Source organism: Anabrus simplex, chromosome 1 (assembly GCF_040414725.1).
Source record: "Anabrus simplex isolate iqAnaSimp1 chromosome 1, ASM4041472v1, whole genome shotgun sequence".
Lineage (NCBI taxonomy): Eukaryota > Metazoa > Arthropoda > Insecta > Orthoptera > Tettigoniidae > Anabrus > Anabrus simplex.
The window spans coordinates 784,115,011-784,136,104 of record NC_090265.1 but is presented as its reverse complement, the minus strand read 5'-3'; the positions used below and the strand labels follow the sequence as shown (position 1 = coordinate 784,136,104).

Here is a 21,094-nt window from a genome sequence, read left to right as displayed (position 1 = left end):
TTACGTTAGATTTAAGAACCAGCCAATCAGAGCAGACGTAAACATTGTATTTTGTGCGGGATATAATGACTTCTTTCGACGAAACACTTGTATTCTCATCCAAAATAATCTTTGTGCGTCTGTATGATAAAAGGAAAAAGAATTAAAAAGATGCTGTGCCGTAAAAAATACATGGAAACAAATATGCTGTAGCAATGAAATCTGACAGTAAATGGCGGGAGAAAAGCTCGCAGCGCTGGCGACCGGACGAGACAGTCCCTGTCATAGATAAAACAGTGTCCCAGGATATTTCTTAACATCATGACAGACTACTAGTTTACGAAAACGATATCATCCAAACATCTCATCAGAGTGTGATAGCTAGGCGCATAGATGTCGGTAAAGGAGACCTTACACTTGTTTTTATTACGAAAGGGGAATCAAATCGTAAGATAGTGTCAAGCAGTTCAGGTTTCATCCGCATGTACAAAACGAACTGATGAGGGTCGTTTCTTACAGTAGATTACCGAAATCGCTCTGAAATAACCTTCTTTGATTCAAGGGATGAACCCATTTTCTGCATCGTTGTTTAGTTCGCCTTTTAGTGTAAACTTACATAGATCCCAGGAGCAAAGCAAGAGACGTCTGAAGTAATATGATTTCCAATACCACGTTGTTTAATTCCATCAAGATATTAAAACATAAAACTGCGAGATAGCCTAAAACCCAACTTCCGTGCTAAATAACATGGCAGTGTTTTGATTGGCTGCTGTGCACTCTTTACGTCCATGTTACGTTCCTCCATTGTGAATACCACAAATTTTACGTTAATTTTACGGTTACGTTACGTCGTTAAGTTTACGGTTATGTTTGCATTGTGAATGGGGCCTTAGAGATAGCAAATGCAGGGAAGCAAAAGGATATCAATAGTTGGAGAAGATTAGAAAAGATGTAACATGACTGGAAATATATTACTAATGAAGATGACAAAGTCTATATACAGATAAATATATCAAAGTACAAGTGTTTCTCATCATATCTTAATACTGAATGAAGTGGCTATACCTTCAATTACCATTTTGCTTTGGCCTCAAGAAATATAAATTTGACTATGCTTGGTAACCATTCTTTTAAAGTATATGCTTTAATCACCAGGAAGAATTTATTAAGATGAATTTAAATTAACTCCATGAAAACAAAGAAAGAGAAGTAGAAAAATATACAACATTCAACAAGGGTAAAGGGATTTTCTCAAAATTAAATTTGTTTTTTTTAAAAAAAAGGTAACATGTTTTTAAAGTTCCTATACCAACATAGTGGATTTAACGAACAATATAAATCGAAAACTAACTAAATGACAAGATTTGGTAACAGCCGTTCTTGTCTATATCCTTAGCAAAAAATAATTAACATGTAAAATGGCAAAATTTACAGATTATGTCCTGAAAACCCTATGGTAAACAATTACAACACACAATATTATTCACAAGACCTAAGGACTTCCATACTTCTATCTAGCTGTATATGGGTAACTGTTTGAGTCAGCATTCTGTTCATAGTCCAATATCTTTATTCTAATATTTGGTTTAATGACTTATGTTACAATCACATGATATGTGACTTTCCACTGCAGACTAGTACTATGAGAGTGAACACAATAACAATTATCAGCTTGAATGTCAGCACAGTAAACCAAACAGCAAGTACAGACAATGTAATAAAGATTACAGAAATATATATACAGATGTGCAGCTCTTACAAGACAAACTATGTTTGAAAAAAAAATAATACATTTTTACAAATACAAAATGTATGAGGGTTGTTCAACTGAAACATAGAGCTAATAATGCTGATGACCAGCAAGATTGCTATGTGGTTTGGGTCATTAGCTGTCAGCTTACGGGAGATAGTGGGTTTGAATCCCACTGTCGGCAGCCCTGAAGGTGGTTTTCTGCTGTTTCCCATTTCCACACCATGCAAATGCTGGGGCTGTACCTTAAATAAGGCCATGGTCACTTCTTGCCAGTCCAAGCCTTTTCCTATCCTATTGTCACCATAAGACCTGTCTTATGCCAGTATGATGTAAAAATAAGAAGGGAACTTGCTGGGACAGCCAAGAGATGGGCAGTACTACGTGGCTAGGTGTTTATAGTAACAACTCAGAACATGGCAGTCTGATATATATTTTCTAAGTAGAGAAGAAATCTGAAGCAATGTTCATGTTTAATGGTTATGTGCAAATGAATACCATTTGGTATGATTCAAATCATGTGCAAAGTGCTGTCATAAAGTGTGGTCCCGCTCAAAGGTAATGCACATTTTCACAAAAATGTCTCAGCACTGTTTTGCAGGGGTCTTAAGGTCAACCACCTTAGATCCAAGACCTCTCACCCTGCCAAGAACATGTATCTGGTTTGTGTGGTTCAACTATAGTGCGTCTCTACCTTAGACTGCAGTGCACAGTTTAACGGGCATCCAGTTTCTCCTTCTAATACATGTATTAAACCATTAATGCTGTCCTTATCTTTCTGCATGCAGCTACCAAATATCCTTAAACATTAAATATCAATATATGGGTGAACAATATTGCATCAAAGTACAACATCAAAACCTGCATCTGATGAGGGCACTTTTAAGCCGTGAAGACAACTGAAAGGGGAGGACAAAGGTTTAACAGTCTCCGAAAACCATAACAGTAGTTAGTGGGATGTAAAGCAAATAACATTATTTATTTTAAAGGTTTAACGGAAGGAAATTATGCGCAATTTTTTTTGATGCCATAAAACATACCACGTCATGATTACCTAATACCGGGCGAGTTGCCCATGTGGTTAGGGGTGCGCAGCTGTGAGCTTGCATCTGGGAGATAGTGGGCTCGAGCCCCACTGTCAGCAGCCCTGAAGATGGTTTTCCATGGTTTCCCATTTTCACACCACAAAAATGCTGGGCCTGCTTTTTTCCCACTCCTAGGCCTTTCCTGCCCCATTATTGCCATATGATCTATCTGTGTCGGTGCGATGTAAAACAAATTGTAATAATAATAATTACCTAATAGATATGATATCCAGTTGAAATTTTTGTGATACCGGTAACTAAACTGATAATATGTGAACACATGCGCCATTTACTCTGTATTACAATTTAAAGTAGACACACATTATAGCAACCAGTGTCCTTCATTGTGGAGGGTATAACGAAAGGTTTTCTGTGTTGGATCAAGTACTTGAATGGTGGGAGTGATTATCTGTAGAGTCTGATAATTACTGTTGCTTACACCCTGCGAAGTCTCTTGAATTATCATCAGTATGTTGTCGTTTTGATACAGTGTACGTTGTCCAATACATTTAGCGTAAGCTTTTAGACAACAGCTATGTTTCAAATGAACAACCTTTATATTTGTTATAGATTCAAAATAAAAGAAGAAAAATGGCAAAGATTCACATAGGAAAGATTTGTAAACAAACTTCCAATGAATGTCACTTGCCATTTCCCATAAAATAATTTTGATGATTTATTGTAGTCGCTCATAAAAGAAGACAAGTGCATGGCATTGGATGTTCCTCGTATTTAGTATTTTATCAGACTTTATTTTAATTATTACAAAAAATATAATTCACCTCCCATGCAGATATAAACCATGTGGATATTTGCAACAAACTTAACACCTTCAGGTTCAATTGTTTCTGAGAGAAGTGTACCTGCAAGGAATTTATAAATTACCATGTGCTCTTTCTTCTTTTGAGCGACTGTACATGCTGATGCACAGAGAAGGAATTTTACAAATTATTCTGATAAATGTAGATATGGCAGTAAACGAAACAAAATTCAACAGAACTTATAAATTAGATTCTACATGCCCCAAGTTTGCCAGGTCAAGTCTTTTCATATTCTAGAAGTTAAAACTAAATGCTATCTTTGTGCAAGCAATACAGTACATTAATGCATCTGCAGAAATTATACCTTGACTGCTAAAGAGGAATGTGGTCATACAGGCCAGGGTACTGTAACTTTACAAAGCCAATTGCAATGGTGCTCTTTTCAGACAACCACAGCCTATCATGAAATGTTCTTTAGAGGATAACAGAAGAAGTTGTTTCAGGATATTCTATATATATATATTTTTTTTACAACAGCACTTGGATAGCACCAAAAGTATGTGGAAATTATTTATGTCAGTAATGAAGTTGATAGTAGCAGTCAATTAGAAATTATGTAGTATAAAGGATATATATCAAATTCAAAAGATATATCCAGGATTCATATTGTAATCAGGCAATCTTACTCTCAGGAGGATCATAAGGTCATCGAATGAAACAATATCCAGCAGTAACAGGGTAGCATCAAACATTACACAGCAAGTTAACCCTTGTGGGTGGGGGTGGCAGAACACATCTACAGTACCCTCTGCCTACTGTAAAAGACAACTGAAAGGAGTTCTCAAACTAGCAGATTTAAGGCCTCTAGCTGAGTCTGGCATTGCTCTGCTTACTTGTGACAGACTCCTGACTTTCATCTTTCCTGTCAGCTCCCTCTGTGGATCAGAGGTACAGTGCCAGTCTCCGGATCCCAATATAGGGGGTTCAAACTCGGCAGAGGTAGTCAGATTTTTGAGGAGCGGAAAGATGTCCCCTCGACACACCACATCGTATGATGCCGGCACGTAAAAGATCTCTTTGAGTGAAACGGAACTTCGAAATTTACGAGCAGGCAGCAAGATGGCATCCAATTAAAATGTCTGCACACAGTAGCTGAAGCTGTATGATTATTATTATCATCTTCATTTCATCATCATCATCATCATCATCATCATCATCATCTTTCCTGTCTGACCTCCTCTGGTCAACTATTGTTCTCTTCTGACCCTAATGGTATTAGGTTTGCGAGGCCTTTTGTGACTCTTCCCTTTCTTTTGCAGATACCCTCATTCTGCAAAGGATTGTACCCCTTCCATTTTTCCTCTGCTCGGTGTTAAAGATTAGTTGGCTGACCACCGGTACTTGCTGTTGAAACAATATTACTGCTGCCAAACAGCAAGTTACAACATGAGTCTACACTTTTGTGTAGGGCAGGTTGAGTATAACTTACTCCCTTAAAAATTAGTAGAATAACCACAAGCTACAATTACTTTTAACTTCTGCTGCTTTGATCATGGTTAATGACTGTAAATATTGCTAGAAGTGGTAAATCAAAGGGATTGTCAGCTCTTGATACAGGGTTGAGGTAATGCTTTGATCCATTTAGCAGTTTGTTAAGGGGCAAAAAAAAGCCACATTATATCCAACAGCAACAAAGCCACCATCACATCCTTTCTGACTGTCAAAATCAAAACATCTTCATATCAGGTTCTGGGCCTTGGCTAGCCCTGTTGAAATGAGAATGCACAGTTCCATGCACTGTAATACTACAGTATCTTTAGACTACAACGTACTTGATACAATTAATGTTCTACTTAAGTAATGGACCTGTTGAAATTCTTTTCTCCTTCTGTATGTGTGTCCTGTTTTCCGAATATTTACCATTATCTCTCTTCCATCTTCCAGTCTTTCTTCTTATCCTACTCTTCTCACATCATGGCTGAAGATCAGTCAGGATGCTTCTCAGTGAGTGTGCAGACCTGCCCTTGCAATGAGATTGGGACACAAAGATGAGTTCAATGCGGGGCTAAGAATGATGGGGTTAGAGGGCTAGTCCATTTGAGGACAGCGGTGTGTGAGGAGTTGAGACAGACTTCGCCCTATTGTGTGTTCCTTTTCATGTTCCCCTGTTGATTAACCTTCTAGCTCTCAGCGTGTCGATCCATCGGTGCGAGAGGTTATGGCAAGAACGCTCATGGTGCCGATACATCGCCTCGTCCTATTTAGGGATTTTGGTCATTTGTGTGGCTGTTAAATGGTAACAGATGATTGTGACAATAACTTAAAGCATTGAATTTGCATTTTACTCAACAGATATATCCACCAGCCCAATTAAATATTTTTCATTTTCGACAAATGAAATCTATTGACCATGATATTTATGTTGTGGTTGTTCGAAGTTGTTATTGCGTGGATCTGTATTTGGTTGGCTTATGAATACAACAATTTATCTTGCTATCAGTTTAGTTTAGAGTTTATTTCGCTTCTTTGGTATATCGTGTGTTTGCTGTTCTTCCCGGACTATAATTATACATCTTCTCTTTACTCCGTTGTAGCATGTGCTTGCGTCATCTTTTTCTTGTAATGACTAGGTCATGTTCAAGGCCAAATGATTTTGATTTCCTTGAATTTTACGATGATTTAGAGAGTAATAGTGACTTTTTGTCGAAAGTGATTAATGTTACGATCTTATTCCTGAAGATTTTCGCACAGTCACAGTTGCTCACCGTGCATCGGACCGTGAATAACCTGACATCGATGACAGTTACATGTACAGTGAATAACTTTGTGCCATTTTTGACAAGTGAATTGCAGCACACACATCATATTAACATCAAATTATTCAGAATTAAATATTCTTTCTTTCAGGTTTAAGAGTAAAAAAGAAAAATGCAATAATGTCTGATATTTCTATAATTGAAAACCATTATTTAGTTTCCAAATATTATTTTCACAATTTAATTTTTTTCGGCTTTACCAATAATAATATGTCCAAGGTATACTCATTTCTGAAATGCTCATATTTTCCTATTTTAGTGCGATTTATTTTATTTTAATATGTATTAAACTGTTTACGTGTTGATTTTTTTTTTTATTTGGTTGCAAAATCACAAATTAGTTTGAGCTGCTTCGAGCAAACCTCTGCATATAGGCTGAGTGCAAGAGGGTTAATATCTTTGAATAAATTCTGCCAAGTTGAGTCGTATAGTTACAAGCTTGCATTTGGGAGATGGGTTTGAACACCACAGTCAGCAGCCCTGAAGATGGTTTTCTGTGGCTTCCTATTTCACACCAGGGAAATGCTGGGAATGTACCGTAATGAAGGCCGCTGTCACTTCTTTCACAGTCCTATCCTATCATTGTTATAACATCTGTAAATATTGGTGCAACATACCCATAGCAGAAAAAAAAAAGTGTCAAATTTCCCTTTGGGAAAATCAAATGATCATAAATATATCTTATGTGCCTCTCGATCATGACCATCCATCAACAGTTACTAGATAACATTGCATTACACATTTTGTATCATTAATTTCAGATGACCCACTGCTATAAGACATATTTATGTCAAAAAACAATATTGAACTCTGCACTTTATTTTTATTACTCTTTGGTGTGGTGGTAATTTACCTAAATCTTACGAAATATACTAAAGAATGATGATAATTCTGACATTTAATTCCTCCAGTAAAACTCGCAGGAAAAAAAAAAAAAATACCACCACCACCATACACACAAGGTATACTGTAGACCACAGGTGCTCACACTGGGCATTCTGTCCCGTGGGTGCCCAGCACTGTAAATGGACGGGCTGGCAGGCGATGAGTGTAACGTATGCTATTCAACCACAGTGACGTTGTGGCCATGGTCACACGCCGTGAAGGTTGGGTGAAGTTTCCACAGTCACTCTCGATCACTGCTACGACACCCGAGTTTGAAACAGAGGCAGAAAATAATGAAAGAAAGAGGGCAGAAATTCACGTCATTTTCAATTTATGTTGTAAGAAATAACTTATTTATGTTTACTGCAGTTTATGTATTTTTGACCTGATACTTTTAAGAGGAGCTTTGGAAACAGTTCTTGTATATCATCATCATCATCATCAATGTCCCACTCCAATCGCCCGGGTGTGGTTAACAAGCCTCCTGCACTCCTTTCTTTCCTTCCACTTTTCCTGCTCCATTACTTCTGTCACATCCAATCCAGTTTCTCTAATGTCCTTCCAAATCTGATCCATCCACCTTCTCGGTCTTCCAACTGGTCTCTTTCCCTTAACTTCTTTTTCCAATTCCCTTCTTGCTACCTGTTCCTTTCTAATATAATACGGAGTTAAAGGTGGATAAACTGTGGCTTGTGGTTGTTTGAGTTTAAATTATCTGATAAACTCACCAACAATCCAATCATGCTTATCGGGAATAAAATGTGATGAAACTCCCTCTCGTCATTTAGAGGCTAGTTATTATCACGGGACGCCTGTCAAATTTTAAATTGTGTCAGATTTCTTTGAATGAATAAATATAAGAAAATAAAACTGACTGTTTGTATCGAGCACAGTATAAATCAGACTGGAATATCTTGAAAAGGCCAGTTTTTTGTTGTTGTTGCGATAATATTTTATTTTAAATAATGCATCCCAATCAGCACTTGGCCAAGTAGTGGAGGAGAACTTCATAATCACAATCGAACATCAATGCTCCCTCGCTTTCATGCAAAGTGTGTTCGCTCCCTTGCTTCACTGTGACGTATGCTTGTAACGTAAACTGTCTGCATTTACATCATACCAGCCCAGCTGCACTGGGCTAGCCTCAACGGTTGCCTAGCTGAGCACCTCTGGTATAGACCATGCCGTCTGCCTTTACTTAAAACCAAAGTTGACTACTTCCATGGAAGCTCTGAGCCTTTCCATTACCTCTACTCTCTATAACCATTTACCGAACTTTGAACATAATGCTCATAAACCCGTCATGGATTCTATTTTGGTAAAAACATACTAACATCATCATCATTACAAATGCCTTCCAACATTCCATCTGCAAACCACTGAGAATTAATTATGTGCCTCCACAATACTCAATTTCCAACTAGCTCGGTGGCGTTGTTTTGTTCCACACCTCTTATTAATAATAACTGAAAACTGTCTGCCTGGTTACCTGGTTTGAATCCTAATGGTGGAAAAAATGTTCATCATCAAAATGATGAGTGGCAGGGTAGGAGAGGTGGTGGTATACCATTTCTAATCACTATTCTATGTGCCAAAAGACTGGGTTCAATTCCAATCATCTCCGTTGTTGATGATGATTTGTCTGTCAGATGGCGACGTAAGTTTTGAACAGACACCTATGTGTTATGTGACAACAGTAAACCATATGCCGACACTATATTTCACCCTCCCCGCACGTGCGTGTGTCAAATAGAAAGACCTGCACCAGGCCCCTATGGAGGCCACACACGATCAAATAGTCTAAAACTTTTTATTATTATTTTTTTTCCTAGCGGCTTTACGTCGCACCGACACAGATAGGTCTTATGGCGACGATGGGATAGGAAAGGCCTAGGAGTTGGAAGGAAGCGGCCGTGGCCTTAATTAAGGTACAGCCCCAGCATTTGCCTGGTGTGAAAATGGGAAACCACGGAAAACCATCTTCAGGGCTGCCGATAGTGGGATTCGAACCTACTATCTCCCGGATGCAAGCTCACAGCCGCGCGCCTCTACGTGCACGGCCAACTCGCCCGGTATTATTATTTTTAAAAATTATTATTTGCTTTACGTGTCGCACCAACAAAGATAAGTCTTTTGGTGACAGGACAGGACAGGAAAGGCCTAGGAGTGGGAAGGAAGCAACCGTCAAACCATGGGAAACCATCTTCAGAAATGCCAACAGTGGGGTTTGAACCCACGATCTCCCGGATGCAAGCTCACAGTTGCATGACCCTAACCACACGGCCAACTCGCCCGGTAGTTTAAAACTGAGCCAACCATGATTGCCCTTGTTCCCCTTTACTTCTCTTGCCCTTCATGGTAGAGTTAATTATTCTCCTAAGTAATCTGTTCTCCTAAATTTCCACCTATGACCCTGCCACCCAAAGCCAGTTTACGCACATAACTTCACCCAATGAGTTTATTTCTAAATTCCTGCCCCCTCCCCGCAGTACCTTCCTGCCGTTGTTCCCAACTGTTTGTTCCAGCTGCTGTAGGGGGGTTCGAATCTACCATCTTCTGAATGCAAGTTCACAGCTATGTGACCCAAATCACTCAGTGAGTGCAGGCTCAATTCTTAAAGGTAAATTGTATTTCTAATTTTTAGATAAATTAATGAATTTTTTAAAAAGTTCATTTGGACTGCCCAAGGACCAACAGTACTTGTGCTTTAGCTGCGTTGTTGTTGAGGTTTGCCGTTTCTTATGTTCTTGATGGTGGGTATGGCTGCTGCTTTCCATTTGGTACCTTGAGCTTTTCTGTCCGCCGAGTAATCCTTCATTTTCTTGCTGAACTCTTATCTTGTGTTGCTTGGAACATTTCCTTGTCTCATTGTGGTTTGTTTATGTAAGCTTTTCAGACCAACACATATGATTTTTATTCAGCAGCTTGATAATGACACTTAATTGACGTATGATTATTTTTATGTAGTTCAATTTAAATTCTTCTTTCAGCCAAGCATACTAGCTTTTGTTTAAATAGTCACTGTACTACATTGATTTTGAAAACCTTCCCTTTATTCAAAATCCTTCTGAATTATAATTGTTTCTATGAAAAAAATGTTTGTAGTAACAAGATTGGAGGGGGATTTGTGGAGCTTACAAAGGGGAGCAGCAGCTGTATCAATGATTTAGAGCAAAATAGAAAGCAAGTTTGTTGTTGTTGATATCGTGAGTCATAACCACGGCGCCTACAGTTATACATGGAATCTGAACCACAAGGACATGACTTTCATTTCAAACATCCCGAATTCATCTGTCATGGTTGGGATTTCAATCCTGATTGGTTTTGTGAGAAGCCAGTGACAATGCCACGCTCTCTTGATTGACAAATATGGTCAGAGTATGCAGCCTATCAAATTTGTAGTGTCACACTAACTGGTTGATCAAAAGAATCTAATGAATGAACAAATAAATAATGATGAAGGTACTAATGAGATTAGACTTTTTGACTAGTGTAATGCAAACATGTACTGGTTTTTGTGCCTTTAGCATATGTCCCGCTCGAAGGTCATCCTGATATATTCTTGATTGTGTTTACATTTTGACGCTACGTTCGTGTGTACATAAAAAGATCAAGTACACTAGAGAACTTACGGGAGAGCAGTTGACGTGAGATTCAAGCGGTGTCTCGTCAGGCTCTGGCTGCCACCTTCAGAAACATGCAGCGCCATGTTCAGTTGTATTTTGGACACTGCACAAGGAAACTTCCAGCATCTGTTGCCATCGTCCTCCTTTTCTCATGCACACAGTTATGATATACAGGCATTTCAATTTTTCTCGTGCATTAATTTAACACGCGAGAGATCACACCCGTGGCAATTTGCTGCACTTTTTAAATTTTTGTTAATAATTTCGTTGCTAATCGCACTCGTTTCATCCCTCCCCTCCCTCTCTCCCGCCTGACGTTGATTATCGTCAGTGTATTGCCTGCTGCATTCCGGAGTAGTTTAAGTTTTCTTTCACTCTCGCATCTGCCACGGCAAATTGCCTTCGAGCGACCCTTCGCGTAGTGTATTCTTACATGACTGCACTTCCAAGGAAGTTTCTTCATTAAAGTTCATGAGATTTATGGTGGCTTTCAGTGGTGTGGTGCTGTAGTTTTATCTTGAATTGTGACCAAATCATTAATTGAAATGTACAAATGCAAATGTTGAGGCAATTTGCTCACGCGCGACCTCTCGCATTCTTTAAAAACTCACGTAATTTTACCAGATTTTGCAAAAACATTTCATTCATTTTTTTACATTGAGAAAATATTGTTACTGGGTAATTATGTTAGTACTAATTGAAAGGCAGTTAAACAGGGTACATATTTATATTTTTATCAGAGCATTCACTGCAAAAGGAAAATAGCAGCTCATTACAATATTAAGCATGAGCAATTTGCCTTTGCGCGACCTCTTACATTCTAAAATGGCTGCGACTTCTCGCATGTTAAGGTAAACATTTTTCCAGTGCTACCTTCAAGTGGGGCACACTAATGTAGTTTTTGTGCATTACAGTTTCCTCAGTTTTCTTGGCTAACCCACACTTTCATACTTCTTGTTCAGCTTTTAAGCTTTAACAATGCATGAACATCAATATGCAGATTAAATCTCACCATCATTTTAAGCAAGTTACATTTCTAGATCAACCACCTTTTGATACAATTTTGCAATATGATTCCAGCACAACCTGTCACTGATTCCAAATCAATAGATTACAGTCCCAAATATTAAAATTAAAGGTTCAACTATGCAGCAAAGCTTTGAATTACGGTATCTCAACAGTAATAATTTAAGTACGTCATTGTACATTTAGCAAGCCCACAGTGTTCAGGCTTGAGATCTTGAAGCTTTCACAGCAAAAAGAACCAGAGGCAGGTCTGGAATAGTTAAAAATAAACTAATATATCACTCTAACTAATATATCAAACATGTTACAGCAATGATATGACCTTTGGACTCCTAGCTATTAAAAAGCCAACATGTATAATTCATTCTCTTATCAAAGAGAGCATACATTTTGAAACTAACAAGTCTACTACATTCTGTTCCCACAAATATGCAATGTGCATTACCCAACATGAAGCACTGAAAGCTGCTTCATAGAGAGACAAAGCATTATCCTCACACTAAGCTGCAACTGTCAGCAGATCTCAAACACATCAGCACATAACTGATGTTCAATACGAAGCTGCAACTACATGAAAACATCAGATAGTTGATGTTACTATGACTCATATTTGCAAAACATTGCAGGGTCAGGGTTAATCACATCAAATAAATTAATAACCTGCCATGAGTTAGTGTCATGTTACATGATGAGTTTATTTATGGTGACGCCTTTGCTGCTGCAGTTTCTGCACTTGTTCTTCCAGCTCGATGATGCGTCGCTCCCGATTAGCTAACTGCCGGCGCAAAAGTTTGATTTCTTCACACTGGCGGGAATATGCTCGCTGCAACTATAAAGACATAAAGGACTTGGAATAAACTGAAAAGAAATGCATGAACAGATAAAAAAAAATTCATATAATTAATTTACCTGATATTCTGTCTTGGGACTGTCACCAAGTAGTTCATCTCGTTCATTCGAAAACACTGAACGCTTGTTCTCATCACTGGCTAGGATGGTGGGCTTTAAGAAAAGAATTTATTTGAAAAAGGTTAAAGATGTACAAGGTGCAACAATATGAATTGTAAGTTCAATATAAATTCAGAATATTTCTTGGTGAAAGATGATATTCATTAGATCAGGGGTCCTTAAGCAGCGACAAGGTACAAAGGGGTTTCTGAAGAGGTACGACCATCCTACTTTTACTTTCTAGAATTTAGATATTTAAAACAAATTTCTAATCAACAGTTCCACTATTTTTTAATGATACAACTTATAAATTTCATGTCAGTTTCATATTGAAAATAAAAGAATTTTATTAATGTGTCCACCTATTCAATACCTGTCTTGTTATAATAAAAATTACTTTAAAACGTCAGGACATGTTTCGGCTTATCATATTTGGCCATCTTCAGCTGCTATCAAAATTAAGCTATACATTTGAAAAAAGGGAGCGTCATTACAAAGATACATGTTAAAAAACATATCAAAACTACATACTGTTTTTGCAAAAAAAATGTCCACTTTAACTGGTATTAAATTGCTGATTGTAAGATGGAGAATGTCCAAGTAGTTTCTTATTATCAAATCAAATGACCGATGATAAACATCACTCAAATAAAATACTGGCATGTTGTTCTGTGCCGGTCATGATGAGACTGGAAGCATTTGACTTTAAAGACCTTGACAAGTTTTCTGTGGCAATGTATAAGATTACACTAGCAGAAATGGAAAGTGTTACACCATAAACATCTTGACCGAATGCCACCAAACTGATACCCCAGTATTTCCAAGCCTGTGAGATATATCAATTAAAATTTCATCCTCATACAACCTAATTGTTAGTACAGGAAAACACCATTCCTAAAGATGGCAGCTGATGTGGGCACACGATGGCTGCTGGGTGTGTCTAATGCTACTGTCCCTTTTCATGTAGAGATTGCAACACAGCTTGCCTAGAGGATGTGCATGGGCAGCTTATAGCCATATTTTGGACTTTGTGAAAGGTCAAATCATGGGCATGAGGAATATGGAACCATCACACTGACAGGTTGTGCAGACAGTTGGCTGTAGTGCAATGACTGCAGAACGAGTAGCGATGAGATGGACCCAGGACAACAGTGTGGCATGAAGAGCAGGCACGAGTCCTTCCAGGAATTTACACCATGAGAAGATCGTAGGATTCGTTGGCTGGCTGTGACGAACAGGTTTATGACAACAGCTGAAATCCAGGCAGAGTGTCACCACAAACAGTCAGGAGCAGATTACTGGAAGATGGGTTGAGATCTATAGTTGCCATGTGTTGTTTACCTCTGACACTAAACCACAGACAACGGAGACTTGCCGGTGTGTACAGCCAGTCAATTGGGATTTATTTATTTAGCGTATGGCTTTTTGGATGCCTTCTGAGAAACATAAATACATTCATCACTATACTGTATAAACAAGCATCTAGTTCTTGGATGTATCTGATGGAATTCGGGGTTGCCATTAGAAATTCCTCATACTCTCCTCCATAAGCTGTATTTCTGCAGTCTTCCCTAACATGTTGAATGGTCTGTCGTGGTGCACCGCAGTCACATGCTGGTGAGGATTGCACTCCCCATTTGAAGAGCAAGGCTCCACATCTTCCATGCCCTGTTCTCAACCGATTGAGTATTTTCCTTACCTTGTGAGGTAGATCAATCTCAAGGCCCATCTCAGAGATGCAAGGAAACAGCTGACATGTTTGTTGAGCATTATGAAGCCCTTCCCTTCTCCAGGAATCAATGATGTTAAATCTAGTGGGACTATTTCCAAGCGTGAGAGGAGGATGTCTTGAATGAAGTCTGTTGATTCTGAGGGCAGGAATATCAGAATGCAGTGGTAGTCCATGATTTGCGAAGATCTTATTGTATTCCTTTATCAGCGCCTTTTTTCCCCCCCGAAGATTTGGGGGTGGTATGTGACTTAGGACAGGCAGCCAGATGGTGAGTGTAGGCCTAATTCTTCCTGAAATAATACATATTGTATTATATTAAGTTGGACGTCAATTTACACTAGAACAAGACAGGACAGTGCTAAGTTAAAGCACACTAATAGATTCCACTGCGGCTAGGAGCACTGAATTAATTTTTCACACGTGTTTTTTTTTTTTTTTTTTTTTTTTCCAAAGCTGTCCTGTTGACATACCTGGCTTCTGACTGGGAGACATCCGAAATTATGTGTCACGGAAGTTACCGCCACAAAATTTGTAACGGTAGTATAACTCTAGCAACCGCGCAGCTGTTGGTGATTAGTCATGACCGAGAGACATATCTATGATCATTTGATTTTCTCAAAGGGAAAAGTGGTTTATTTTTTGTTCTACGATCTTTGTTCTATGGAAAGGTCTTTGTTGTCAGTGAGATTGTTGAATAACCCAGTGCACTTCATTGTGCTTGTAGCCTATTTTGCATACCAATCAGAAGTTAGAAATTTATTTATTCAAAATTTTTTCCAACTTCGGAATCTTTCCTTCATGCACTCGTATTCTTTTTCTGTTTCTGTTTTTCTTATACGCATTTTCAATTTTGTCTTGGTTGCCTACAATAGTGTTCAAAGTAAAAGGTGCTAGTTTTAACGTTCGCACCAACTCTACACGCTTAAGATGTGGATTCCTATCTACTCCTTGAAGAATTTAAATTTTTTCTTCATTAGTGAGTGGTTTCATGACCCTTTTCTTATCCATAGCTAGATTATTCACCAGCGAGTCTGTCCGAACCAATGCCGAGTACTGCCGAAGTTTTATGTTCAAGATGGCGGCCGAAGGCGCTCAATCGCGTATGGCGAGCATAACCTCGCGAGAAATTCATGCTGGAACAAAGTGACCAGAAAACAGTGTTTAATTACCCACTGGTAAGAAACCTACGGCTTCAACTAACAATTCATTATACAATTATTTTAGGAAAAAAAGTGATCTGCTATAATATGTAGGTACTGTAGCTACTTCTATGAGCCCAAGGGCAAAGGAATGTCATATCTGTTCTTCAATGTTTTTCACATCTTTTAATAGTCTCTTGTTACTTTAACAGGCTCCAGTAGAGAATTATTGATATTTGTTCTCTCAACTTTTTCACACTGTTTAGCTGAAACGCTACACACACAATGTAAAATGTACTTATGTGTAAAGTGATACCATCTCCCTGTTGGATAGTTTTTAATAGGATATTCGATAGTATGTTTTCCCGCTTAACACAATTTTTTCTGTCATTCCCTGCAGAAACGTACTAACGAGGTTTGACTGTATACGGTGTTACAATCAGCTGCTGCTTTCAGCTTTTCTAGTTCCCCTTTTATGTGGGTTGTTCTCCCTCTGCGATTTGTTTTGTGCAGTATCCAGGCTATGCATCAGATTATCAGCTATCTCTCTGTTACCGCTGTTTTGAAAATCATTCTAGAGATCCTCACTTTGTTTGCGATAACCTCTGGGTATGTGCTTTTTTGCTGCACTGGTAACTGCTCCTACAAATTTGTTATAGTTAACAGCAGATGGTGGTATCCAACCTAGGCATTTATCTAGGTCCTCAGAGAAGGCATTCCAAATAGCTTTTTGTAGATTCCATCTGGGACAAGGAATACTTGTGCCAATTTCTACTAAAGCTGGGCGACGTTTGAGAGAAATCTGACAAAATATTGTGAGTTGTATTAACCAAGCGATATTTTTGATTGATTGATTGATTGATTGATTGATTGATTGATTGATTGATGCTTGTTGTTTAAAGGGGTCTAACATCTAGGTCAACGGCCCCTAATGGTACGAAATGAAATTACAAATTAAAAACCCAAAATCGTCCACTGACCACAATTCAAAACATGAGGACGAAGAATGAATGGATGGATATGAATTTAAAACAATCAGTGGAACCGACCCACAGTGCCTCACATGCACAAAAACTGGCGTAAAACAATAGTATTACTACCAAGGGACTGCTGCTATAGCACGATACCGAATGCTTGTAGTCGAGAAGTCGAAAGGAGTCCAAAATCCAAGTCATCCGCCCCTCATAATGGTACTTATCGCTAGAAAAGTAGAACCTAGTATTTGTCATGTTGCGGTACTAATCAAGAGTAGCGTAGACTCGTGGTATTCCACACATTATGGTACTACTCACAGATAATGAAATTTGCACATGTATTACAGACCTACTGTGTTTCGCACATTGTGGCGCCATTGACAGGCAACACAAACCTATGGTGTTCATCACCTAAGTGTAATAACCACAGGGACTCGTACTATCCCGTGGTATTCCTCATATAGTGGGTACTAATCATAGGCAAGCCAGAACCATGGGCACTGTCATCCCATGGTGTCGCTCATATAGTGCTACTAATCACGGGTCCTGTAAAAGCCGTCATGCTCTCATTTGTTACTAACCACAAACCTATTTGGTACCTAACATAGTGGTACTACACGCAAGGAAAAGCGACCCATGGTGCTCCCTGCGTGGTGGTACTAATCACAAGGAGTTTCATGGTTCTAATATAATCATCCCTTGGTCGCCCTTTTTAGTTGCCTCTTATGACAGGCAGGGGATACCGTGGGTGTATTTTTAGTCTGCGTCCCCCACCCACAGGGGGTAGTGATATTTATTATCAGCTGTGACAAAGCGTAAATCTTGGTCATACACTTGTTTCCGAGCTGCAGATCTGAAGGAACACTGATCCTTAGCATCAAAAATAAGATGGATAATATTTTCTTCTGCCAAATTTACTGAAGCTTTACCACTTATATAAGACATTCTATATCACCATTGCGTGTGGTGGCTGTTAGTCTCCCACATAGACTGCAGGATGTTGTATGTTGGTGGAACATGGATCGGCCATGGAGAGCCTGGTGGTTTGTAGATGTTACACATGGTTAGTGCCCCAATTTTTATACTCAATGAATGTATATTGTCATTCACAGAAGTGGATAGTAGGTGAACATTCTCTATTTTGTTCTGGACATATGTGGCTATTCCACAGGCATGATGGTATGTTGCACCAACAATATCATAACCTGGTATTTTCCCCCCAGAGCGTAAGTGATCTTCACTATCTGTATAATTCGGCATTTAGTTCCACTAATGCCCTCAGTGTTTAACTGATATATTCTTATACTTGGTCCAAGTTTTCTAGGTGTTTGGCCCTGAAAAGAGCTTTTTTCATAGTGTTGAGTCATTCCTTCTCAACTTTGTATGTATGGATGTATTGTATAGCCAGGAGATCTAAAAAGATTGTCTGGCAGCCAGTTATGTTGCTTTCTTAGCACCACCCGAAGGACACTTTAAGGTTAAACCTACGAACGTGAAGCAACGGTGGGATATTGAGTGACGTTCTGTGGTGTTCAACAACGAGTCTCGCTTCTGTTTGTGGCAATCAAATTGACGTGAACATGACCGTAGACAATCTGGTGAAAGGTCACAGGATTATCGAGGTGCATACGTCTCTCAACTCCTGGATCATGGTGTGAGGAGCAACTGGATATGATAACAGGACGAATTTGGTACCTGTTGATGGGAGACTAAATGCTTGCCGGTAAGTGACAAGAATGGTAAACACTGCTGTCATACCTTTCATGATGAGGGTACCAAATGGCATATTTCAGGAGGACAATGCAAGAGCCCACACTGTAGTTCACACCAGAAACGCCTTGAGGAAGTACGGATCCTGGACTGGCCTGCGCGGTCTCCTGATTTGTCACCCATAGAGCATGCCTGGGATATGATGGGAAGATGTATACGACCGTACCAGCCTCCAGCCAGCAATCGTCATGAACTGACACAGCATGTGTTTCAGGCATGGCAAGAAATCCCTCAAGATGACATTTGGAGGCTGTTTGCTTCCATGCCACACCGAATACAAGTGTGTATTCGTGCTTGTCGGGGTCATACCACCTCATACGGATGATGATGATGATGATGATGATGGACAATTCCGAATGGACTGAAAGTTTAATAATTTAGTATCTGTTATGTGATAAGTAGAGATGGGAATTTGCCTATTTTATTCCTGTGTTCAGAAAAGTAGGCTTTTGAGATATAAATCCACTTTAGGGCCTTTTCAGCTATATTTTGTTGGTTTTATTGTGCCTATAAATGCCTGTTTCAGGGGTTTGTGCCTATTTGGAGTATAATTGCCTATTTAATTCCTTTTGACTGTATTTTAAAACAGACGATTTTCTTCCAGTGCATTATATTGTAGCTAGTGTGCTCGACATAATTATCTTCTCTTTTCTCAATATTTGTTTACCCCATGAACAAAAATCAGAATTCTCAGAAGTCACCAGAAATAGTTCTAGGGAAATTTCCATCAGGAGAAACAAAGAACAATTTGACCTCGAAGCCTTCAACCCCTTCAACCTCGTAAGACAAATGCGAAAACCAGTCAACTGTGAACTATGTTGCACAACCCATATGCCCTGTACCTCCCTTTCAATGCGAACTGTTGTACCCGTACGCTTTATGTTCAGAACGTGTTATGATTTATTGTGAAGTTGAAGGAGGAGGAGGAGAAGGAGAAGAAGAAGAAGAAGTGTTTTTGCGGCAATGCCCAAAGAAAAATCGTCAAAGTCCTACTGGCTGAAGTACAGAAATCTGTATCAACGCAGCCTTGCTAGCAATCCACTTTGGGCAGCGACTAACAACCATTTTCTTCAGGCCTATGCACTGCAATGTTGGGAGCTAATATGCCCCTGCATAAACCGAGCATCTTCAAAATTCAACAAGCTGCCGGGAGCAATCACCAAGTTGGAGAAGAGTGACATGCCCCTAGTGGAGTCATTTAGGATTGTGGAAGAAGTCAGGGGAAGTTTTGACCGGACCTCTGGGAAGACAGCCGCTGTCAGCGAAATAAAACCAGATGAAGTGACTTCATTGAAGTTTTGTCCAATCACTTCATGTGATGTTGAGAGATCTTTCTTTCAGTACAAAAACATTATACATGAGAGGAGAACAAGATTGTTACCAGAAAACATTGAAATGTTGCTTGTAAATTACTTTTATAGTAATTGAGTGTGTTGTTAAATTGTAAGTAATTTTTTCATGCCTATTCTGTTACCTATTTTACATGTTAGTGCCTATTTTGTCTAATTTAAGAGTCTACATGCCTGCCTATTTTAACTGTCTTCAGTGCCTATAATTCTTGTTTCTAGTGGTGAGCATCTCCACAAAGTTTTATAAATATCAGAGTGGTACTTCATGGTGTAACACTTTCCATTTCCGCCAGTGTATATTGCCGATTCGGAACTTGATGACATACTGAAAAAGATGTGCGACTCTAATAACCTTCCTGCTATTTGCCAATGTCCTATCTTCCAGCCCCCACCCCCCAAAAAAAACCCTTGGTTTCTGAGGAGAAAACCCTCAACATGAAGATTTTAAAGCCTAAAAGCCCAAGATTTCCGTGAGTAGAAGATCTATCATTCAGATACAGTATATTTCCATATTTAAATGACCTCAGCATTTCACTTCATGGGCCAAAAGTAACAGTCATGAATGCATGTGAGAAAATCAGATGTGTGGCCAAGGATAATTATGAAAATTTTCAACTCTGGGAAATGCCAAAAGCTCCAAACTTTATGGAAGTAAGTAGTCAACTTCCTTATCTCCTCTTTACTCCTAATTCTTTCCATAAAAATTGCACCATTTTCTTAAACTGCTGCTTAAACTGAAAATCATTAAAGAAACCAACAAAAAACCAACATCAAACACAGTGAAATTGTTAATTCAATGTTAATCATGCATGCCAACTCTAACTATAGAAAAAGCAAATATATATATAAAGCAGATTAACAAAAGGACTTGAGGTATTAGTAAGTAATACAATACGGCAGCCAAGGTAAATTCAAATTAGGAAGCCTTGAATGCTGCAATATGAAGAAGGATATCACATAATATTGAACCATATCATCATATGCTTCATTGGCAAATTTTAATTATGATAGAACACTGTGGACTTATTGCGCAACATGGCTAGTTTAGTAATATCATTCAATAATATTGCATAATTTATTTTATGAAATACTTCCTCTCATGCAGAGGCTGCCTTGCGACAAAGTATACTTTTACATTTATTTTTAGAAGAGAAATAGATATACTGTACTTGAGAAATGTTGAAGGTAACCTAATTGTAACAGTACAAAATTACTTTTAGAAAGTGCACTAGCATCAACATCTTTAAGGCACAA

General features: G+C 38.8%; 1 protein-coding gene across 3 annotated transcripts in view; it reads right to left on the bottom strand.

The window, feature by feature from the left end:
- Positions 1–931: 931 nt before the first annotated feature.
- The window catches only part of LOC136857516 (coronin-2B), a 252,436-nt gene continuing 232,273 nt past the window's right edge, over positions 932–21,094 (bottom strand). For all 3 annotated transcript variants that reach the window (XM_067136227.2, XM_067136229.2, XM_067136228.2), the window contains 2 exons: positions 12,838–12,930; positions 932–12,757 (listed from right to left, as the gene is read on the bottom strand). In XM_067136227.2, coding sequence (XP_066992328.1) covers positions 12,623–12,757; positions 12,838–12,930 — 228 coding nt within the window. In that variant the 3' untranslated portion in view covers positions 932–12,622. The remainder of the gene's footprint in view (positions 12,758–12,837; positions 12,931–21,094) is intronic.